General features: G+C 35.5%; 1 protein-coding gene across 5 annotated transcripts in view; it reads left to right on the top strand.

Annotated features, from left to right (window-relative positions):
- Positions 1 to 18,860, top strand: part of Dmtf1 (cyclin D binding myb like transcription factor 1) — a 51,924-nt gene that overhangs the window by 16,633 nt on the left and 16,431 nt on the right. For 2 of the 5 annotated variants that reach the window (XM_090332877.1, XM_090332876.1), the window contains exons 8-19: positions 1,698 to 1,812; positions 2,932 to 3,008; positions 5,258 to 5,415; positions 7,143 to 7,175; positions 8,046 to 8,155; positions 9,842 to 10,070; positions 11,491 to 11,642; positions 12,210 to 12,419; positions 14,423 to 14,508; positions 16,123 to 16,278; positions 17,021 to 17,395; positions 18,670 to 18,814. In XM_090332877.1, the coding sequence (XP_090189003.1) occupies positions 1,698 to 1,812; positions 2,932 to 3,008; positions 5,258 to 5,415; positions 7,143 to 7,175; positions 8,046 to 8,155; positions 9,842 to 10,070; positions 11,491 to 11,642; positions 12,210 to 12,419; positions 14,423 to 14,508; positions 16,123 to 16,278; positions 17,021 to 17,395; positions 18,670 to 18,814 (1,846 nt within the window). The remainder of the gene's footprint in view (positions 1 to 1,697; positions 1,813 to 2,931; positions 3,009 to 5,257; positions 5,416 to 7,142; positions 7,176 to 8,045; positions 8,156 to 9,841; positions 10,071 to 11,490; positions 11,643 to 12,209; positions 12,420 to 14,422; positions 14,509 to 16,122; positions 16,279 to 17,020; positions 17,396 to 18,669; positions 18,815 to 18,860) is intronic. The other 3 variants (XM_090332880.1, XM_090332879.1, XM_090332881.1) reach the window with 3 other exon arrangements.

Here is an 18,860-nt window from a genome sequence, read left to right as displayed (position 1 = left end):
CAATGATAAGACAAGCTAGAAAAATAATTACAGATCATTCGAGTTCCAATCCTACAGATCATAACAAAGCCTCAATATATTCAGTATATAGATGTAATATATACAGGGCTTAGAAACTAACTCACAAATATTTGTTTTAAAAGTAATAGCATGTTAAGGATAAAGCTGAGTGATTTTAATATACATGCATAAAATAGTGAACAGTGGGGCAAAACTGTAAACATAATATGTGCACTGTACCTAGTAAACTCGTGTTATTGACAATATTGAAATTACTGGTACCTTTTAATTATTTCCACACTGTATAGCTGTTATAGCTGTTTACAATTACATAAGTAGTAATTATAACTCCTCACCAGGAAGATTTGAATTCTAGGTATTAGGTGCCTAAAGATAGCAGTTAATAACATGACAGGCTTATTCCTAAGGTTCATGGAATATGTTCTCATATATGTCTAGACATACTTTGAAAAATGATTGTTTGATTCTTTTATCCAATTAATTAAGAGAAGGTCATCTAAGTGTGATTTATACATTATTATATTACTTAAAAGTTGTTAGTTTATGTATGAAGGCCCTTTTATAGCTGTTATACTTTTTACTAATATATAACCTATGTCATAGGCTTTAGATACCAAGTCTCAGCTATATAGAAGTCTTTATCTTTTAAAAAAAGTATGTATGTACATATATATATATATGTGTGTGTGTATGTATATCTGTATATAATATACTTACAGATACAGACTATAAAACTTACCATTCTTGTTCCTCTGGTCCTAACTGAATTTAAAAGTACTTCAGAAATACAGAATGTTGCCATCTATTAAAAAAATGAACTAGAAACAGTGGAGGTTTTTCTCATTATTGCTCACTGATAGCTTATCCCCTTCCCAGTATTCCGTTCATAACTAAATGAATACTTATCCTGGTCTGCCTATGATGGCCTTAAACCTGATGTGGTAGTTAATAAATCTTACTCATTTACTGGATACTTCTTTAGGCCAAGGTCAGTTGTATAAAAGTAGCTTTGTTCCTGAAAAATTTGTTAGGTAAAGGTATGCCTGTAGTTGAAAATGTGACCAATGATAGTTACACAAAAAAGTCACATTATCTGTACTGTTAACTCTAAGTATTAGTACCATTTAGTTCTTTGAGAAGAAAATATATAAATAAGATTATGAAACATTTAGTAATCAGTAAACTAGAAGCAGATGATTTTGTAATAAGATCTTTTGACTTAGCCTGTTAATCTTTTTAAGTCTATCAAGAAATTAACCTCTGAGTATATTAGTTAGTAATAGCGTCCAACTCTAGCATTTCCATTTTCCTATTTGGAATGACTATGTGTAAGCTCCTTTTCCTTAAATAAATATATAAATGTCATATATTGACTTTTTTTTTCAGACAAGTTCTTGGTATATAGCTTAGGATGACCTTCAACTAACTTGGAATCTTCTTCACTCAACTTCCTAAGTATTAGACTTACAAGTGTGTATATCACAGTGCCCAGGCTTCTTGTATTGATTTAAGTAATGTGATTGGCCTATATTATGAAAAGTTGAAGCCACTACATCTAAAAACAAAGTGTCAATTGTTGTATTAAAATTTTATAATGCCTAGTAAAACAAAAAAAGAGCAATTAATTTGGGCAGATTCAAACGGCTTTTTTTTTTTTTCACTTCCATCTTTTTAAGATTTTACAGAATGAACAACTAGATGAAATATCTGCCTTGGGTAATGAGGAAGTATCAGCAGTTAGCCAAGCATGGTTTACAACTAAAGAAGATAAGGATTCTCTAACTAACAAAGGTAAGCTGCTCCATGCATTTTAGATACCAGTAAGGGGGGTTGCAGGGAATAAGAAAAAGGATTTGGGACCTTCATCATTGTGAAATTATAGCAATTTAGTTTTTCTAATTGAATTTTACCCTGAATGACTTGACTTGGTTTTCAATAATTATTAATTTTCTAATACATAGTTGGTTTTTGCCTTGTTAATTTTGGACAAGTGTGGCCTGGGCAATATTTTAAAAACAATACAGTTGTCATTTTTTTTTTTTTTTTTGCCATTCCTGGGGCTTAAACTCAGAGCATGGGCACTGTCCTTGGACACTTTTTGCTCAAGGCTAGTGCTCTGCCACTTGAGCCATAGCACCACTTCCAGCTTTTTCTGAGTAGATGGTACCGGGGAATCGAACTCAGGACTTTGTGCATGTTAGGCAAGCACTCTATCAGTCGGCCATGCTCCAGGTCCCATTTATCACTCTTGAGAGTAGAAAGAAGTATTCTAACTTTGGTGTGAAAAGCCCTTAGAAGCATAAATAGCTTTAACCATGTTTTTTAGTGCCCTCTTCACAAGCAGAGCTGAAAAAGATGCCTAAAACATTGGAAATTGTATACATGCCATTTTGAAGTAAGGAAGTATATGTATATAAGTAATTGTTCTTAACTGCTATATAATACTATTTTTTTTAAAGAATGTATTTATTTGGTATCCACTTTATTACTTATATGTTTCCCAAGATCTTTTGTAAATGTTTTTTGCCTCTAAAATTTTCTTAGGGGAATTTTTTGTTTTGTTTGTTTTGGTTGTAGGGCTTGAGCTCTCAGCCTGGGCGCTGTCCCTGAACTCTTCAGGTCAAGGCTACCACCCTACCTCTTGAGCCACAGCGCTACTTCCAGTCTTCTAGTGGTTAATTAGAGATAAAAGTCTCATGGTCTTTAGTTCCAGGGCTGGCTTTGAACCATGATCCTCAGATCTCAGCCTCCAGAGTAGCTAGGATTACAGGGCTGAGCTACCAAACCTGGCAATTTTTTATGCTTTAATTTTAATTTTTATAGTTTTCTAAACCTCCTTTTACCATTTTTATGCTCTATAATATTTTTAATTATATGTTTTTAATATTATATTTTTAAATCTTTTTGAAGGACATAAGTGGAAACAGGGGATGTGGTCCAAGGAAGAAATTGATATTTTGATGAGCAACATTGAACGCTATCTAAAGGTATTCCATGACATATTTTTTATGTTTACTACTTCACTGTTGATTGCAAAATATCCAAGTAGAATTACATGTGATTTGTTGGGAGCTTTTCATCAAATATTGTAATGAGTGATTGACAAAAAGTTATGGCTTAATAATTTGCAGATCTGTAATTATAATACCTTTAATTTTTTTTGAGTTCTCAGCATAAAATAGTAATAAAAATTGCTTTCCTAACCACCTAGAGTTTAGGCAGAATTCTTTGTACGCTATCAACAGCTTAGCCTTGTCTTTCCAAGTAGCCTAAAAATAGTTTATTCTATGTAATTTAGCCTGAGGGTAAGCATCTTCTTTCCACTTAAAAGTTCAAAATTTTTTGTTATCTATCCATTGAACATAGAATTTTTGAGGCTCTTTAGACAGTAATTTCCTTAACATGCAGTATATGTTTTTGAAACAAACAGCGCCTATTTAGAAAAACAGAAAACAGGTGAAGAATGATACAAGATTTTAGCATATGACATGTGACTTATACTACAAGATTTCAAAACTTTTGGAAGAGTGAGGATTTGAACTGGGTCTAAAAAAGGGTAAAATTTAAATAGGATTGATTACAGGAAACTGCATAAATGCCCTTTAACTTGAATCAGGTAAATTCCCTTTGGAAAACTGGACTTTGAAGTCAAGACCAAACAATTAGAACTTTATTCTGAAGGGAAAAAAAAAAAGAAGCATTAAAGTTTTCAGGTTGAGTTGTGAGAAGTTGGTGAGATAGATTTATACTATTCCTTATGGAAACTTTTCCTGCAGGCTTATTGCTTATGGGGATTCATATAGTGCATGTTTTAAAAAGTACATCATTGATATTGTTTGGAGAATGAGGGACAGGTATGCTATTTAACCATTCCCTTATTAATTCATTTGTGGTCTTAATTTTGACTACAAGTTAAGAGTTGAAACTATAAAGTTTAAAATCTTTACTGGCAAATGAAGATCTTTTCACTGAATTCATTGTTATAGAAAAAACAGAAAATAGTAAACATTTCAAGTTGCAGCCATGACTTATACCTATAATCCTAACTATTCAGTCTGTAACCTGTAAGATTGAGGTTCAGAGCTAACCCAGGAGAAAAGTCCAAATGATTCCATCTTTATTTAATTAATTAGCAAAAAGTTGGGCCTGGGGTATGGCTCAAGTGGTAGAGCTCCAGCCATGAGAGAAAAAGTTGAGGTCAAGCTCCAGAACCATCACTAGCAGAAAGGTGGGTGGGGGGGGGAGGTGTAGAGTGTCATTTGTGAGAGCTCTTCCCATATCTTCGAATTTTACCGTTACCTCCCCCCTCCCCCCATACTTATATGAGTAAACACATCAGTAGCTTTTCTGAAACTGACACAAGCTTGTTTGCCTGTGGAGTTTGGAGTTTGCTTTTTTTTTTTTTTTACATTGATGTGTTAATTTTATTTTTTATGTATATACTGTGTTACACTATGAAGAAAGGATCCATGTTAATGAATGAGCTTGACCTAACAATTATTTTCTGAAGCTGTCTTTGATTTTCCCATTGAGGAAAACCAGTCTAATGAAATAATCAAGAAAGTACCACCCTTGTAGTATTAAGATCAGAGTTACATTTCTCTTGATTATTGGTTAGGATTTTTACACCAGACTTAATATTTTCCTTATGGAAAACTGATAATAATGAATATATGGAAGTTTCTTGTTGGTCTATGCCTAGTAGATTTGCCATTTTTCCAGTCATTTATAGTAAGTTGTTTTTATTTTTTTCATGAAAGTATTCATTTCATAAAAATTCTAATTTTATTGCCATCAAATTCTTCATGTTAATTTATTGTCTAATCTCTGAAGCTTCTCTACTAAAGCCCTACTTTTTTTATTTCTTGTATTATATGATTGTGTTTTGTTTTATTTTGTTCCCAGAAGTATAGTGTATTCATTTTTTTCTTGCTATCAAAATTTATAGATTTATCTTTTGTATGGTTTGACTCTCAATTTGTTTTTATGACTTTCTTCTATTTTGTAGTTTTAATTTTTTTGATAATCAAAAAATACTTAAATTTAATCTGATTTATTTTTGGAACAATTAATTTATTACCTAAACATTTAATATTTGTAATTGACTTTTACTAACAGTATATTGTTTTTACAAATACTTTTGATGACTTTTAACACTAAAGCAATTTTAAAAGCATAGTATTTCCACATGAATTTTATCAGAAATCCCTAAATGAAAGAAATGTAACCCATTTAGGCACGCGGAATAAAAGATGCCACAGAAATCATCTTTGAGATGTCAAAAGACGAAAGAAAAGATTTCTACAGAACTATAGCATGGGGTCTGAACCGGCCTTTGTTTGCAGTATATAGAAGAGTGCTTCGCATGTATGATGACAGAAACCATGTGGGAAAGTATGAAAACTTGTAATGCTGCATGTTTTCATGTAATTTGGGGAACTAGTTAAGGAACTGTAAATTTTTAAAATAGAGTTAACAATCAGTGACTAAAGTGGAGACAGCTATGGATTATTTAATAATCTATAATAATTTGATCTTCCAGTTCTAGATTGAAAATTAAACTCAGTTGTCTTAATATTAGGTTAAACTAAAGATTCAACTTACTATGACAAAGTCTGTTCTGTAGGAAGTAGGATTAAAACTACGGTAGCAGGGAACGGGAACGTGGCCTCATGTTAGAGTGCTTGCCTAACATGCACAAAGCCCTGGGTTTGATTCCTCAGTACCACATACACAGAAAAAGCCAGAAGTGGTGCTGAGGTCTGAGGATCAAGATTCAAAGCCAGCCTAGGCATGAAAGTCCATATGACTTTTAGTTCCAATTAACCACCAGAAAACTGGAAGTGTTTTCCTGAGCTGAAGACTTCAGCTCAGGAACAGTGCCCAAGCCCCACAGCCAACCCCCCACCCCCCCTCAAAAAAAATGTACTCATTCATATGTTTCTGATCTTATAGTGTAGTATTTATTGAGTCAGAGACTATTTTAGTAAATGAAACCAGACTAGAAAATAACTGTCTGGAAACAACTTATGGGTATGATTTCTCTTTGGGAGGTTTAGCTGTTAATAATATGACATGACTTGCTAGATACTACTAAGACTGAGCTACTTATTCTTCTAGCTCTTCAGCAGCCTGCTAATCAAAGTATCCTTGAAAGCTGAAGGAAATAGATTATGTTTTGTGACAGTGGAAAAAAATATATAAATAAGTTGACATTGTTGTTGCTGTGTTGTAGTAGTGTCAGAGATGTCCATGCTTTTTGCTGGGGAAATGAAAATTTTGAGTTTTTCAGTGTGTTAAGGACTTTGTATAGACTTTCTTTTATCTACCATTTCAGTTGACACCCATAAATCGTTCAGAATAGCAATGATTTCAAAGTACCTAACCTAACTTTGAAATAAAACAAGAGGCAGGCAATATAGAAACAAATGCTTTAAACATTAAATAATTCTAAAGACAATTATAGTATGTATTTGTATTACTGCTAAAAGTAATGGCCCTTTTTTTCTTTTTTCTTTTTTTTTTTTGTCAATCCTGGGTTTGAGCTCAGGGCCTAATCACTGTCCTTGGACTTTCTCAAGGCTAGAGCTCTACCACTTGAGCCTCAGCACCACTTGTGGCTTTTTTTCTATGTATATGGTACTGAGAAATTGAACCCCGGGTCTTAGTGCATGCTAGTCAAGCACTCTACAACTAGGCCAAACTCCCAGCCCCCCTTTTTTTCTTTTAGCAAAATAGAAATGCTTATTTTTAGCTTTTCTTAATTCACTTCAGTAAAATGGGTCACTTAAAAATATGGCTTTCACCTATAATCCTAGCTACTTAAGAGGCTGAGATTTGAGGAACGTGGTTCAAAGCCAGCTCTGGTACTAAAGAACATGGATTCTTATCTCCATTTAATCACTAGAAAAGGGGAAGTGGCGCTAAGGCGCTAAGGGTAGGGCAGTAGCCTTGAGCTGAAGAGCTCAGGGATAGCTCCCAGGCCCAGAGTTCAAGCCCCATGACCAACAAAAAAAAGTCCCTATGTTAAGTAATTATAATAATGAGGCACCTAAATAAAATTCTGATATTAAAGTTTTCAATTCCTTATTTTAATTTTTTAAATTTCTCTGCATTTCTAGATATACACCTGGTGAAATTGAGAAGCTCAAGGAGTAAGTTTTAAATTTTGTTCTATTGATTTTTGTCATTTGCCTTTTGTCTTGTGGTTTTAAAACTTTCTATTGAAACGGGAAATTTGTAGCAGACTGGTATAATTTAATCTTGCTGTTACATATAATTGACTATTTTAAGAATTTGTCAGATGTAGGACTATACAATATGGCTATGCCCATAACATACAGATTTCATCTCCTATTAGTCACCAGATACCTCCTCAGACCATTAATAGGGCTTCCAGAAAGATAAAAAGGACATTTTTTTGGTGGCCTAAGACTATATTTGGGGGATTTATATACTAACATTAAAAACAGGGTTTTGTTTCATAGCTTAGTTTAAAATAGTGACTTGGCAAATATTTCACTAAAAAATCTACACTGATCAAGACTGCCAAGTCTAAAGAAGCATGACTTAATTCCTTGAGTTAGGATCATAAAATGTTTGGATTTTATGGATCATAAAAACATTTAAAGGTACATTCTATTTATTATGATGAGGATCTGTGAAGCTTTTATACATGTCTAAAGAGCTTGTTAGGTATGTGCTCAAAAGGGAAAAATCTGGGGCTTGCCTGGGAGATTGTATCAATAACATGAGGGGAAATTTGATCTTTTTTGAACACATATCCAAGTTACTTATTTCTTCTCTGACCCAGGAAAAGGGCAATTGCTGCCTGTTTTTTTTTCACCCACAGACAACTGTGGACCCCAATAAAAGGCCACACTTTCAAACTTTGGCTCTCAAAGTATTGCTGCCCACAACTTCCAAACCAGTCAAATGGGAAGAAGAAGAATGAAGAATAAATGATGAAATTAAAAGGGAGAAAACAGTTGAACCAAATGCTGATTGGCAGACTCTTGTTTTAGGCTCCGGATAAAGCATGGCAATGACTGGGCAACAATAGGGGCGGCGCTAGGAAGAAGCGCATCTTCTGTCAAAGATCGATGCAGACTGATGAAGGATACTTGCAACACAGGTACTGTGAGTGCACTGGCAGGGTTTCTTATCACTCTGAACTTTCTAACCCATCGGATATTGCTTTCTCATCTGAAAAAATATGTTGCTTACTTTAAGGTGAATTATTCCCTAGTCTTTACTTTTTTTTCAGCTTTAATAGGTAGACCAAACTATAGTCCTTGGTTTTGTGCTTTTATATACGGTGGCATTATTCAGAGGACATAGGATCTATTCAGTTTCAGAAGAGGTTTATCATGTCACAATTTTTAGAAATTGAAAGCTATGCCTTAATAGGGAAAGTATTTATTTTAAAGACATATATACAATAAATAATGTTAATTTAGGGCCATCTAGCTGAATTTACAGCAACATCAGCTTATTCAACTTAGGTTTATACATTTATACAGACTTCAGCTACGAGTCACAAAATAGAAGCTATGTTCAAAGGTATATATATATATATATATATATATACATCATCAAAGTATACCTTTTTTCTTTTTTCTTTCTTTTTTTTTTTTGTGGCTCTTGGGGCTTGATCTTGGCCTGGGTGTTGTCCCTGAGCTCTTTAGCTCAGGGCTACTGCCCTACCCTTGAGCCCGATTCCTATTTTCTAGAAGTTAATTAGAGATAAGAGTCTCAGGTTCTTTTGTTCTGGGCTGGCTTTTAACCTTGATCCTCATATCTCAGCCTCCTGAGTAGCTAGGATTATAGGCAGGAGCCACCAGCAAAGTTTTCTATAAAACAAACCTATAATTATTAGGATTTCCATTTCCCACCCAGACTACAAATGCTTCTAAATGTACACAAATGTATGGATAGTGTTAAAGTGCTAACCTTTGTCATTGATAATAGATACCAACATTGACAGTGTCTCTGCCTGTCACTCAACCTTTGAGCCTCACCATCATAATTCTTTTTTTGTCCCTTAGGTGATACTGTCACCATTACTGTTACCAGCGAGATAATGAGGGCATAAGTTTTACTTTTGTTTTTACTAGCTTAATAAAGTGAAGATGGAAGCCTTACATTTAGGATAAGACATGAGTTGACATGATACAGTTTACATATATAGTGCCATGAGCACAGAGCTCTTTTTGAAGTTTCTTATTTATCAGTTTTCTTCTCATTTCTTCATTTTTTAAAAAAATTGAGAGGAATATTTAGTGTTATTTGCTAGTGTAGTTACAGGCTCAAAAAAATAAAGATGTGTTTGAATAGTTGTTTCAGAATTTAGTAATATTTTATCACAGTAGTTTGAACTTGATATTGATAAAATATGATATATAAGGCTAGTTTTTACTAGAATAAGTGAGAAAATATTGTTCTATTTGTACTTCATTATCTATTTTAGTAAATAGCAGTCTCTTGAACTTTCCCTTTTGCAGAACAGGGAATGTCTGAAAGCATTAATTTCTCAGTACAAAATCATTAGTGAAGCTCTTCCCACTTTGTTTTTATGTATAAAGGACTTGATATGACTTGAAAAATGGTTTGTGGTTGTGAGTAAAGGTCTTCCCAGTGTGCTGTTGTATATGTAAGAGACTTGCTAGAACTTGATAAAAATTCTTTGTAGTTTTAGTTATATTTGGGGTATTGAACTCTTAGCGGATACTTCCTATCATACTTGGAAATATTGGACTGAATCAGCTCTATAAAAGTCAAAAAAGCAACAGTGGTATTCTGGATGGTTTCCTTCTTCTAGGGAAATGGACAGAAGATGAAGAAAAGAGACTTGCAGAGGTGGTTCATGAGTTGACAAGTACTGAGCCAGGTGACATAGTCACACAGGGTGTATCTTGGGCAGCTGTGGCTGAACGAGTGGGTACCCGCTCAGAAAAGCAATGTCGTTCTAAATGGCTCAACTACCTGAACTGGAAACAGAGTGGGGGTACTGAATGGACCAAGGAAGATGAAATCAATCTCATCCTTAGGTTTGTACTAATCTTTTTAATGCCAAAACCTGATTAATTGCTGTACAAGTCTTGATTAACTTTCATCCTTGGCTCCTAAGTGCTTCATTTCTGAAAAGCATCTTTTCCTTAGAGCCTTTATGGTCTAAAATATTTCATATTGAGCTTTTCTGTTTGTTTGTTTGTTTGGTGTTTGTTCCTTTTTAGTGGATTTAGTACCGGGGCAAAGTACCAGATTGAAGGCATGGAGACTGAAGTCCTCTCTAAATCCACAAAACAGGTATGGCACAGGCAGTGACAGTGCACCTTTTCCACTGTCCCACCAATGTGCCTCAATCCTAGCCTAGAGGTCCATTCAATCTCCATATCCTTCAATCCTTGGTTACTGTGTTTAAAATTGCCAGGATGGGTGCATATACTTTCAAATTCAGTTAAATCAGTTACTCTTCCTATATTTTCAAATTCAGTCATACACAAATCCAGATGTTTTCAGCCATTAAAACTCAGGGACCAAACAAGCAAAAACACCAGCAACAAAATATTTAAGATAGTGAACTTAAGGGGCCTAGAGTTTGGCCTAATGGTAAGAGTGCTTGCCTAGCATGCACCAAGACCCAGGTTTGATTCCTTGGTACCACATACATAGAAAAAAGCCAGAAGTGATGCTGTGGCTCAAGTGGTAGACCTACCTCTAGCCTTGAGAAAAACCCAAGGACAGTGCTCAAGCCCTGAGTCTAAGCCCAGGACTGGCAAAAAAAAAAAAAAAAAAAGGATAGTGAACTTAAAAACCATTATTTTGGCTACTCCTTGAGGATTATCAAAACAGTTAAAGCTAGAAAAAAAATAAGACTTTTAAACCCCCAAATAATATTGTGTTGGTTATGTTTTATCCCTGCCAGCATGTGTTGTTGTTAGATTTCTTGATCATGACCATTCTAACTGGAGTGAGGTGGAATCTCAAAGTTGTTTTGATTTGCATTTCTTTTATGGCCAGAGATGTTGAGCATTTCTTCATGTGTCTACAGGCTTAACTGTCGTTTTTTGTTAATGGCCTGTTTTGGAACATTTTTAAAAATGAAAAAGCTCAGAGCTAGTAAAGGACACACCTTGAAATATTAGAAAGCATTTTACAATGAAACCATCATTTATCTGATTCTGACCGTTAGCTTGTTCCCTTTTCTTTACAATGCTTCATTTAGTTCTAACCATGTATCTACCATTCAGCCACTATGTAGATCTTTAAACAAAGGCTATTGCTTGATAGCATTTTAACATGCTCCCGCATACAAACTTAACTTACCATGCATACAAACTTAACTTAGCATTTCATTGGTGTAAGTAAAGGCTCCCCGTATCTTATGTCATTGTCACCAGTAAGAGGAAGAGGATTCTTACTGAGAAATAAATTTAACATCTAACCTGTTTATTTTGTAATCTATAGGATAGCAGAACTTGATGTAGCTGATGAAAATGACATAAACTGGGATCTGTTAGCTGAGGGATGGAGCAGTGTCCGTTCGCCACAGTGGCTTCGAAGTAAATGGTGGACCATCAAAAGGCAAATTGCAAACCATAAGGATGTTTCATTCCCTGGTAATGTATTATTTGCTTTTTAAGTCTTTCCCTCACAGTATTTACTTCTTAAAGTTAAAGGTTAGAAGTTCTTTGCCTCAGAAGAAAGGACATCTGAACACACTTTTCACTTAAAATTCTGCCCTGGTAATCTCGGATATTTGGATGCTAAGATGGTGAAGATGGTGGTTCATTGCCAGCCTGGGAAATAAAAGTCCAAGATCCTATCTCAACCAATAGTGGGAGTGGTGTTTGCCTGTCATCCCATGTGTGGGAGGATAAAAGTGGGGAAATTAAAAAGGAGAATTAAAAAAATCTGGCATATACACATCTGTAGCCCCAGCTACTCAAGAAGCCGAAGCTGAAGGATCATTTGAGACAAGCTCCATCTCAAAAAGTAATTGCCATAATGGGTGTTTCCACTAATTTCATTCAGGTCATAATTTTACTATTTTTGTTGTTTCACTTTGGTAAGTTATCACATCCAAACTGAAATTATACTCTCCCTTTTACCCTGTGTCTCCTATTGTTTAGATAGTAGTCTATTGAGAGTCAATGTTCTTTTTTTGTCTACCCATCTCCCTTCAGTCTTAATAAAAGGTCTTAAACAATTACACGAGAATCAAAAAAACAACCCAGTGCTTTTGGAGAATAAATCAGGATCTGGAGTTCCAAACAGTAATTCCAATTCCAGTGTACAACATGTTCAGATCAGAGTCGCGCGCTTGGAAGATAATACAGCCATCTCTCCAAGCCCCATGACAGCATTGCAGATTCCAGTCCAGATTACCCATGTCTGTAAGTGTTGGGACCTCAAGACTCCTTGTTATTGGACCTGTATGATATGGTTAATGGCACTGATACTTTCAGTCTTCTAAGTTGTGATAGGAACTTGCCAAGATGATGAATTAAATGACATCTAAGGCATTTTTATGTTTAGTCAATATTTGTGCAAAGTATGAGTATGTCAGGCTTTGGCCATTGTAAATCAAAGTCAAAGATGGTTTAACATCTTTCTAGATTTTATAATAAAAGATTTAGTAAGATCCATTCAAATTGAAATTTATGATTAATAAAAAAAACTGCTTAGAGAGAAATAAGTTCACAAAGTGGCAGATAACAAGTTCACCAGAGCACACACAATTGAGGATAGATTTACAGAAGTATAGAAAGAAAATTGGTTTCATCAAGGTTGAAAATTATTTTAGGGTGTTTTTAGACTTGTTTTATGCTTGTTTCCTTTTATTCTTGTTTTATGCTTGTTTTCCTTGTTTTTTATACTTGTTTTTATACTTGTTTTCCTTGACAGTTTTATATTTTACAAGATGAGAATCCAGAGATACTGTAGAAATGCAAAATATTTTCTTTAGTTCTTAGCCAAGTTTACTTTTCATCCCTTTTTCACTCTTCTTTATCCTTATTTAATCCTATTTTCACTTGTTCTTAAACAGGGTGAAGGTCATACATAAAGCTTTTCGCCTATGAAAAGATTATTACTCATTAGTGGGCCAGTTACTGTATTATTATCAACAAGTCTTTTTTTTTTTGGCATTGAGACAAATGTTTGCAGAACTGTCCTTCAAATTGTTCAATAGGTAGAAACCCTGGACCTTACCCACAAAATACCAGCAGTGTTTTACAATCATGAGAGAAACACATTTCCAAATGTACAGTCTGGTCTCCTGGTTAAAAATAAGTGGACCACCTATTGGTGTTATTCATTCAATATAATTGTATATGTGGTCAGGTAACTCAGTGGTAGTTCACTTGTCTGGCATACTTGAGATCCTGAGTTTGATTCCTGGCACCAAAACCAAAAAAACAAAAGGTTATTTTGAAAACACTTAAATAATCATACATCTTAACGTTCTAATATGAGTTGTTTTATCTTCCTTCCAATGTAATAAAGCATGATAAAAAAAATTTCTTTAGCTTTACTTGTTTTTGTTTTGTAATCTGAGAATTGCAAAGTAAATAAAATCTAATTCAAATAAATTAGTTACTCTTGGCCAACAACTGATTATGCATGAAGATTTAGTTTTCCTTGGGTTGGCAACACCTACTAGGAAGACAGTAAATACTATATAGTGCTTTAATATTAATATTGCATTTTAATATTAATCTTATTTCTTCCAGCAAGACATGTGAATAGAACTATGCTCTAACCATTACTCTTATTTAACATTCTATCCAAAATCTTTTGTTTTTAGTCCCCCAAATGTGGTCTTTTGAGTATATTTACTATGTATAAATCTGCTTTTAATCCTAGAACAGCTTATATGAAGCAAGACAATAAAATCTCTAAACATTAAAGTTATTTTCCCAGGTTTACACTGCTAGGAAGCAGTGTCACTCGAACTCTCATACGTAGTGTTATGAATACCAATCCAAACGTCTATACTGTTTGTCAGAATGTCCACAAAAATTCATTGTGCCGGTTCCTTTTATCTCTCCAGGTTAGTCTTAACATGTTCTTGCTTCCTAACATTAGAAATTCATTATGGTACATACCAAGGACCAGAATTTTTGTATGGTCGAGTAATAAGTTTTTTAGACTTTGAGCCTTAGGATATCTCACAAGTACAAATATTCTGTAGTTTTAAGTAGAAAGTACTTAAAATATGAGTGGGCATACGTATGTTTGTCTGTATGTGACAGTTGTCTGTGCATAAATCTGTTCTGTATTCCAAGCCAGATAAATTTATTAGATTTCTTTCAGATGACTTCAGGTTTGCAAGCAAATTATTCAATATGAAATTTCTTTTATGACAAGCATTTTATTATCTGTGTTCTTATTACAGCTTCAACAGATTCTCCTGCTGCTACTGTTGACCCAGAATCAGTAACACTAAACAGTGGAACACTACAGACATTTGAGATTCTTCCAGTGAGTAACACTTCATCTGATAGATATTTGCCACTTTTATGCCTTATGTCAGTAGGTATCATTTTCAGAAATGCTATCATATAAGCAGAAGAAATTTAAAATTTGAGGCCAAATGGCTTGTAGACTAGGCATAAATTTCTACTTTCAAAACCAATTTTTTTCTCCCATATATGCATGAGCCAATGTGAATTTTTTTAGGTTTGCTTTTTTTTTGGTTTTGTTTCTTCTGTTTGCTGGTGCTGGGATTTGAAATCAGGGCCTTGGGCCTTCCCTCAGCTTTTTTACTTAGAACTGGTACTCTACACTTGGGCAATATCTCCATTTTCATTAGCTAATTGGAAATAAGCTTATTGGATTTATCCACCCAGGTTGGATCCAAACCTTGATTCTCAGATCTCAGCCTCCTGGATAGCTAGGATTCCCTGGCACCTAGCTCAGTGTGTTCTTTTTATATATAAAAATAATGTTGCGGGGCCAGGAGTTTGCCCTAGTGGTAGAGTGCTTGCCTAGCATGCACAAATACCCGGGTTTGATTCCTGGGTACACATACATAGAAAAAAAACACCACGGCAAGAAAAGAAAAATTGAGTCCTCCTTGTGCTACGTTTTTCATGATCAGTTCTACTACTACAGGCAGCTAAAATCTTGTGTTAGCAATAATGTTACCTATATTCAGGGATTCTGTACACAGGAGAGTTGTTTTGAGCAACCCATAAGACAACATCATATTGAAATCCATCAGCTTTTTTTTTTTTTCCTCCCAAGTCTTAAGGTCTAAGCTCTGGATACTTGTCCTCTGTCTTGCTTATGGTTGATGCTATATCCCACCTGAACCATGCATCCCACCAGCTTTTTTGTTAGATAGCCAAGTCTAAGCCTTTTCTGCCTGGGCTAGCTTCAGATGTGATCTTCATGTCTCTGCTTCTTGAGTAGCTATAATTATAGGTATGAGCCACTGACACTTAGCTCCAGCTCTACTTTTAATTACAAGCACTTCTTCCTTTAGGCTATCTGGATAAACCTACCTCAAATCATTACATAGGAACTTTGGGTTTGAAAGATTTGTTAGCTAATAACTTGGTTATGCTTACTTTACAGTCTCAAGATAAATACGTTATCAGCTAACCAGCTTTTCATATGAACATCTGAATAGCTAATTGCTATTTTGTTACACTTTCCTTTAATAGAGGAATATTTCCTAAAATTATAATATAGAAAACTTCAGCTGAGTAAACACTGCCTTTGTGCCTTTTTGGAAATTTGAACCATAGACCTAAACTGGGGGATTACTGGGAAAATTCAGAAAAATATTAAGGAGAGATGATAGGGTGCTGTTACAGCATTATAATGACTCATGTACCTGTTGTCTTGGTAACCTGAAATAAGTAACTGAAACCACAGCATTGAAATACATAGAAGCAGAGGGCAGGATAAAATTAATACTCTGGACAGAGTAATAACAAGACAGATTGACAACTTGTATTACTTGTTTGCACCTACATGATTGACAAATACAATACACTGATAAATACATTTATGGCTAGTAAATGGTAGATTTGTCAGTAGTCCATTGCAGTTCTGTTAAAAGTATCTCTCTTTTTTTTTTTTTTTTAGTCTTTCCATTTACAGCCCACAGGCACTCCAGGCACCTACCTACTTCAAACAAGCTCAAGTCAAGGCCTTCCCCTAACTCTGACTGCTAGTCCTACAGTAACCCTGACAGCTGCTGCTCCTGCTTCTCCTGAACAGATCATTGTTCATGCTTTATCCGTATGTTACATAGTTTTATTTGATAGAAACTAAACCTATAAGGTTACCTAAACAATTTTCTTCACTGAAGTCTATTTACTCTTTTGTATCTATTTATGATATGTATATATGAGAATAGGGACATTACAAGAACAAGGAACAGGGCCGGGAGTTTGGCCTAGTGGTAGAGTGCTTGCCTAGCATGCATGAAGACCCGGGTTCCATTCCTCGGTACCACATACATAGCAAAAAGCCGGAAGTGGTCCTGAGGCTCAAGTGGTAGAGCTCTAGCCTTGAGAAAGTCCAAGGACAGTGCTCAGAACCTGAGCCCAAGCCCAGGACTAGCAAAAAAAAAAAAAAGAACAAGGAACATTGGGGAAATAGGAGTTTTATAAAAGTACTGACCATAAATACTATAGTCCAAGCTGGTCACCAGTGGCTCATACCTGTAATACTCAGGAGGCTGAGAGCTAAGGATTGAGGTTCAAAACCAGCCAAGGCACGAAAGTCCACAAGACTCGTTTTCAATAAAACTACCTCCAAAAAAAGCTAGAAGTGGAGCTGTGGGTCAAGTGGAAGAGCATTAGCCAAGTTAGAAAGCTCAGGGACAGTGCTCTGTCCCTGAGTTCAAGCCTAGGACTGGCACACACGTATACTTAAGTTCCAGTACCAGAGGGGACAATTACAGGAGGGGGCAATTGGAAACTACCTGTAAATTTCACTTCTCACTATGCCATTAATAGTTTTCCTTTGACATTTATAGCCAGAACATCTGTTGAACACAAGTGACAATGTCACAGTGCAGTGTCACACACCAAGAGTCATCATTCAGACTGTTGCTGCAGAGGACATCACTTCCTCCATATCCCAAGCAGAACTAACTGTTGGTGATATTCAGTCATCTGATTTTCCTGAACCTCCAGATGCACTAGAAGCAGATACTTTCCCAGTTGAAATTCATCAGCCTAAGTTGACTATACAGCCATCATTTAATGACACTCATGTATCCAAATTCAGTGACCAAAATGGCACAGAACTGATGAATAGTATTATGGTCAGAACAGAAGAAGAAATCTCTGTCACCGACCTTAAACAAGAAGAATCACCCACTGATCTAGCCAGTGCTTATGTTACTGAGGTAAGCCACAAGTGTGAGAATAGCACCTTGACCCTTAAAACATAGTTGGAAAAAAGACTTAGAAATGCTCCATAGAGATAAGTCTCTGATAGTTTTTTTTCCTTAAATTATAACTCTCCATCTCAACTGTAGAATTAGCAGTGAGCTACCAATGTTGCTACCTGAAGTGGACAGTTTCATTTTAGTATACTTTCTTACTTTCTCATTAATACTTCCCCTCTTTCGACAGTAGACTGAGGTGTTCATGTAACCCACTGCGTTTTTTTTTTTTTTTTTTTTGGCCTGTTATGGACATGTATACTGTCCTTAAGCTCCACTGGAGATAAGATTGTCATGGACTTAGCTGCTCAGGCTGGCTTTGAACTGTGATCCTCAGATCTCAGCCTTTTGAGTAGCTAGGATAACAGGAGTGAGCAACTGGCAACTGGTACCTAGCTGTAACTCACTTTTTTTTGTTTGTTTTTTGGGTTTGTTTGTTTTGGGTTTTTTGTGGGTTTTTTTTGGTCAGTTGTGGGGCTTGAACTCTGGGGCTGGGCCTTGTCCCTGAGCTCTTCAGCTCAAGACTCACTTGCTACCACTTGAGCCACAGTGCCACTTCTGGGTTTCTAGTGGTTAATTGGGAGACAAAAGTCTCATGGACTTTAGTGCCTGAGCTGATTTTCAACTGCAATCCTCAGATCTCACCTCCTCAGTAGCTAGGATTATAGGCATGAGCCACCTGGCCCAGCTATAACTCACTTCTTGAGTCTAATTAATCTTTGCACTTCATCTTAGGAACCTTATCCTATACTGAGACTATACTGTTCTCTATTTTCACATGGTATCAATAATTGTTTAGGTTTATTTTTGTTAATATTTAGTACATTAATTTATGAAGTTATTGAAGCTGACTTATTTAAGATCTTGCGGTTTTTAATTATAATTTTAAAGTGGAATACCCTCAGTGTTGCTTAGGATCATAAGAACAAGAAAGCCGGTCAGTCATGGTGGCTCATGCCTTAATCCTAGCTACTCAGGAGGCAGAGATCTGAAGATCAAGGTCCAAAGACAGCCCAAGCACCAAAGGACTTGAGACTCGTATCTCCAATTAACCTCTAGAAAATGGGAAGTGCGGCTTGGCTCCAGGGTATGGCAGTATCCTTGAGCTAAAGAGCTCAGGGACAGCACCCAGGCTGAGTTCAAGCCCCATAACCCATCAAAAAAAAAAAAAAAAATAGAACTAACAAGGAATCTGAGTCAGAATCTTTTTTTTCTCTTTTTTAAATATTACTTAGGATTTAGAGTCTCCCACCATAGTAGAACAGATTCATCAAACAATAGATGATGAAACAATACTTATCGTTCCTTCTCCTCATGGCTTTATCCAAGCATCTGATGTCATTGATACTGAATCAGTCTTGCCTTTGACAACACTAACAGGTACTGTAATACAACTCTTTATCATGTGCCTGATAAATTGTAAGGG

This window comes from Megascapheus bottae, chromosome 5 (assembly GCF_031878675.1).
Source record: "Megascapheus bottae isolate mThoBot1 chromosome 5, mThoBot2.hap1, whole genome shotgun sequence".
NCBI lineage: Eukaryota > Metazoa > Chordata > Mammalia > Rodentia > Geomyidae > Megascapheus > Megascapheus bottae.
This window is presented reverse-complemented; position numbering and strand designations above follow the sequence as displayed.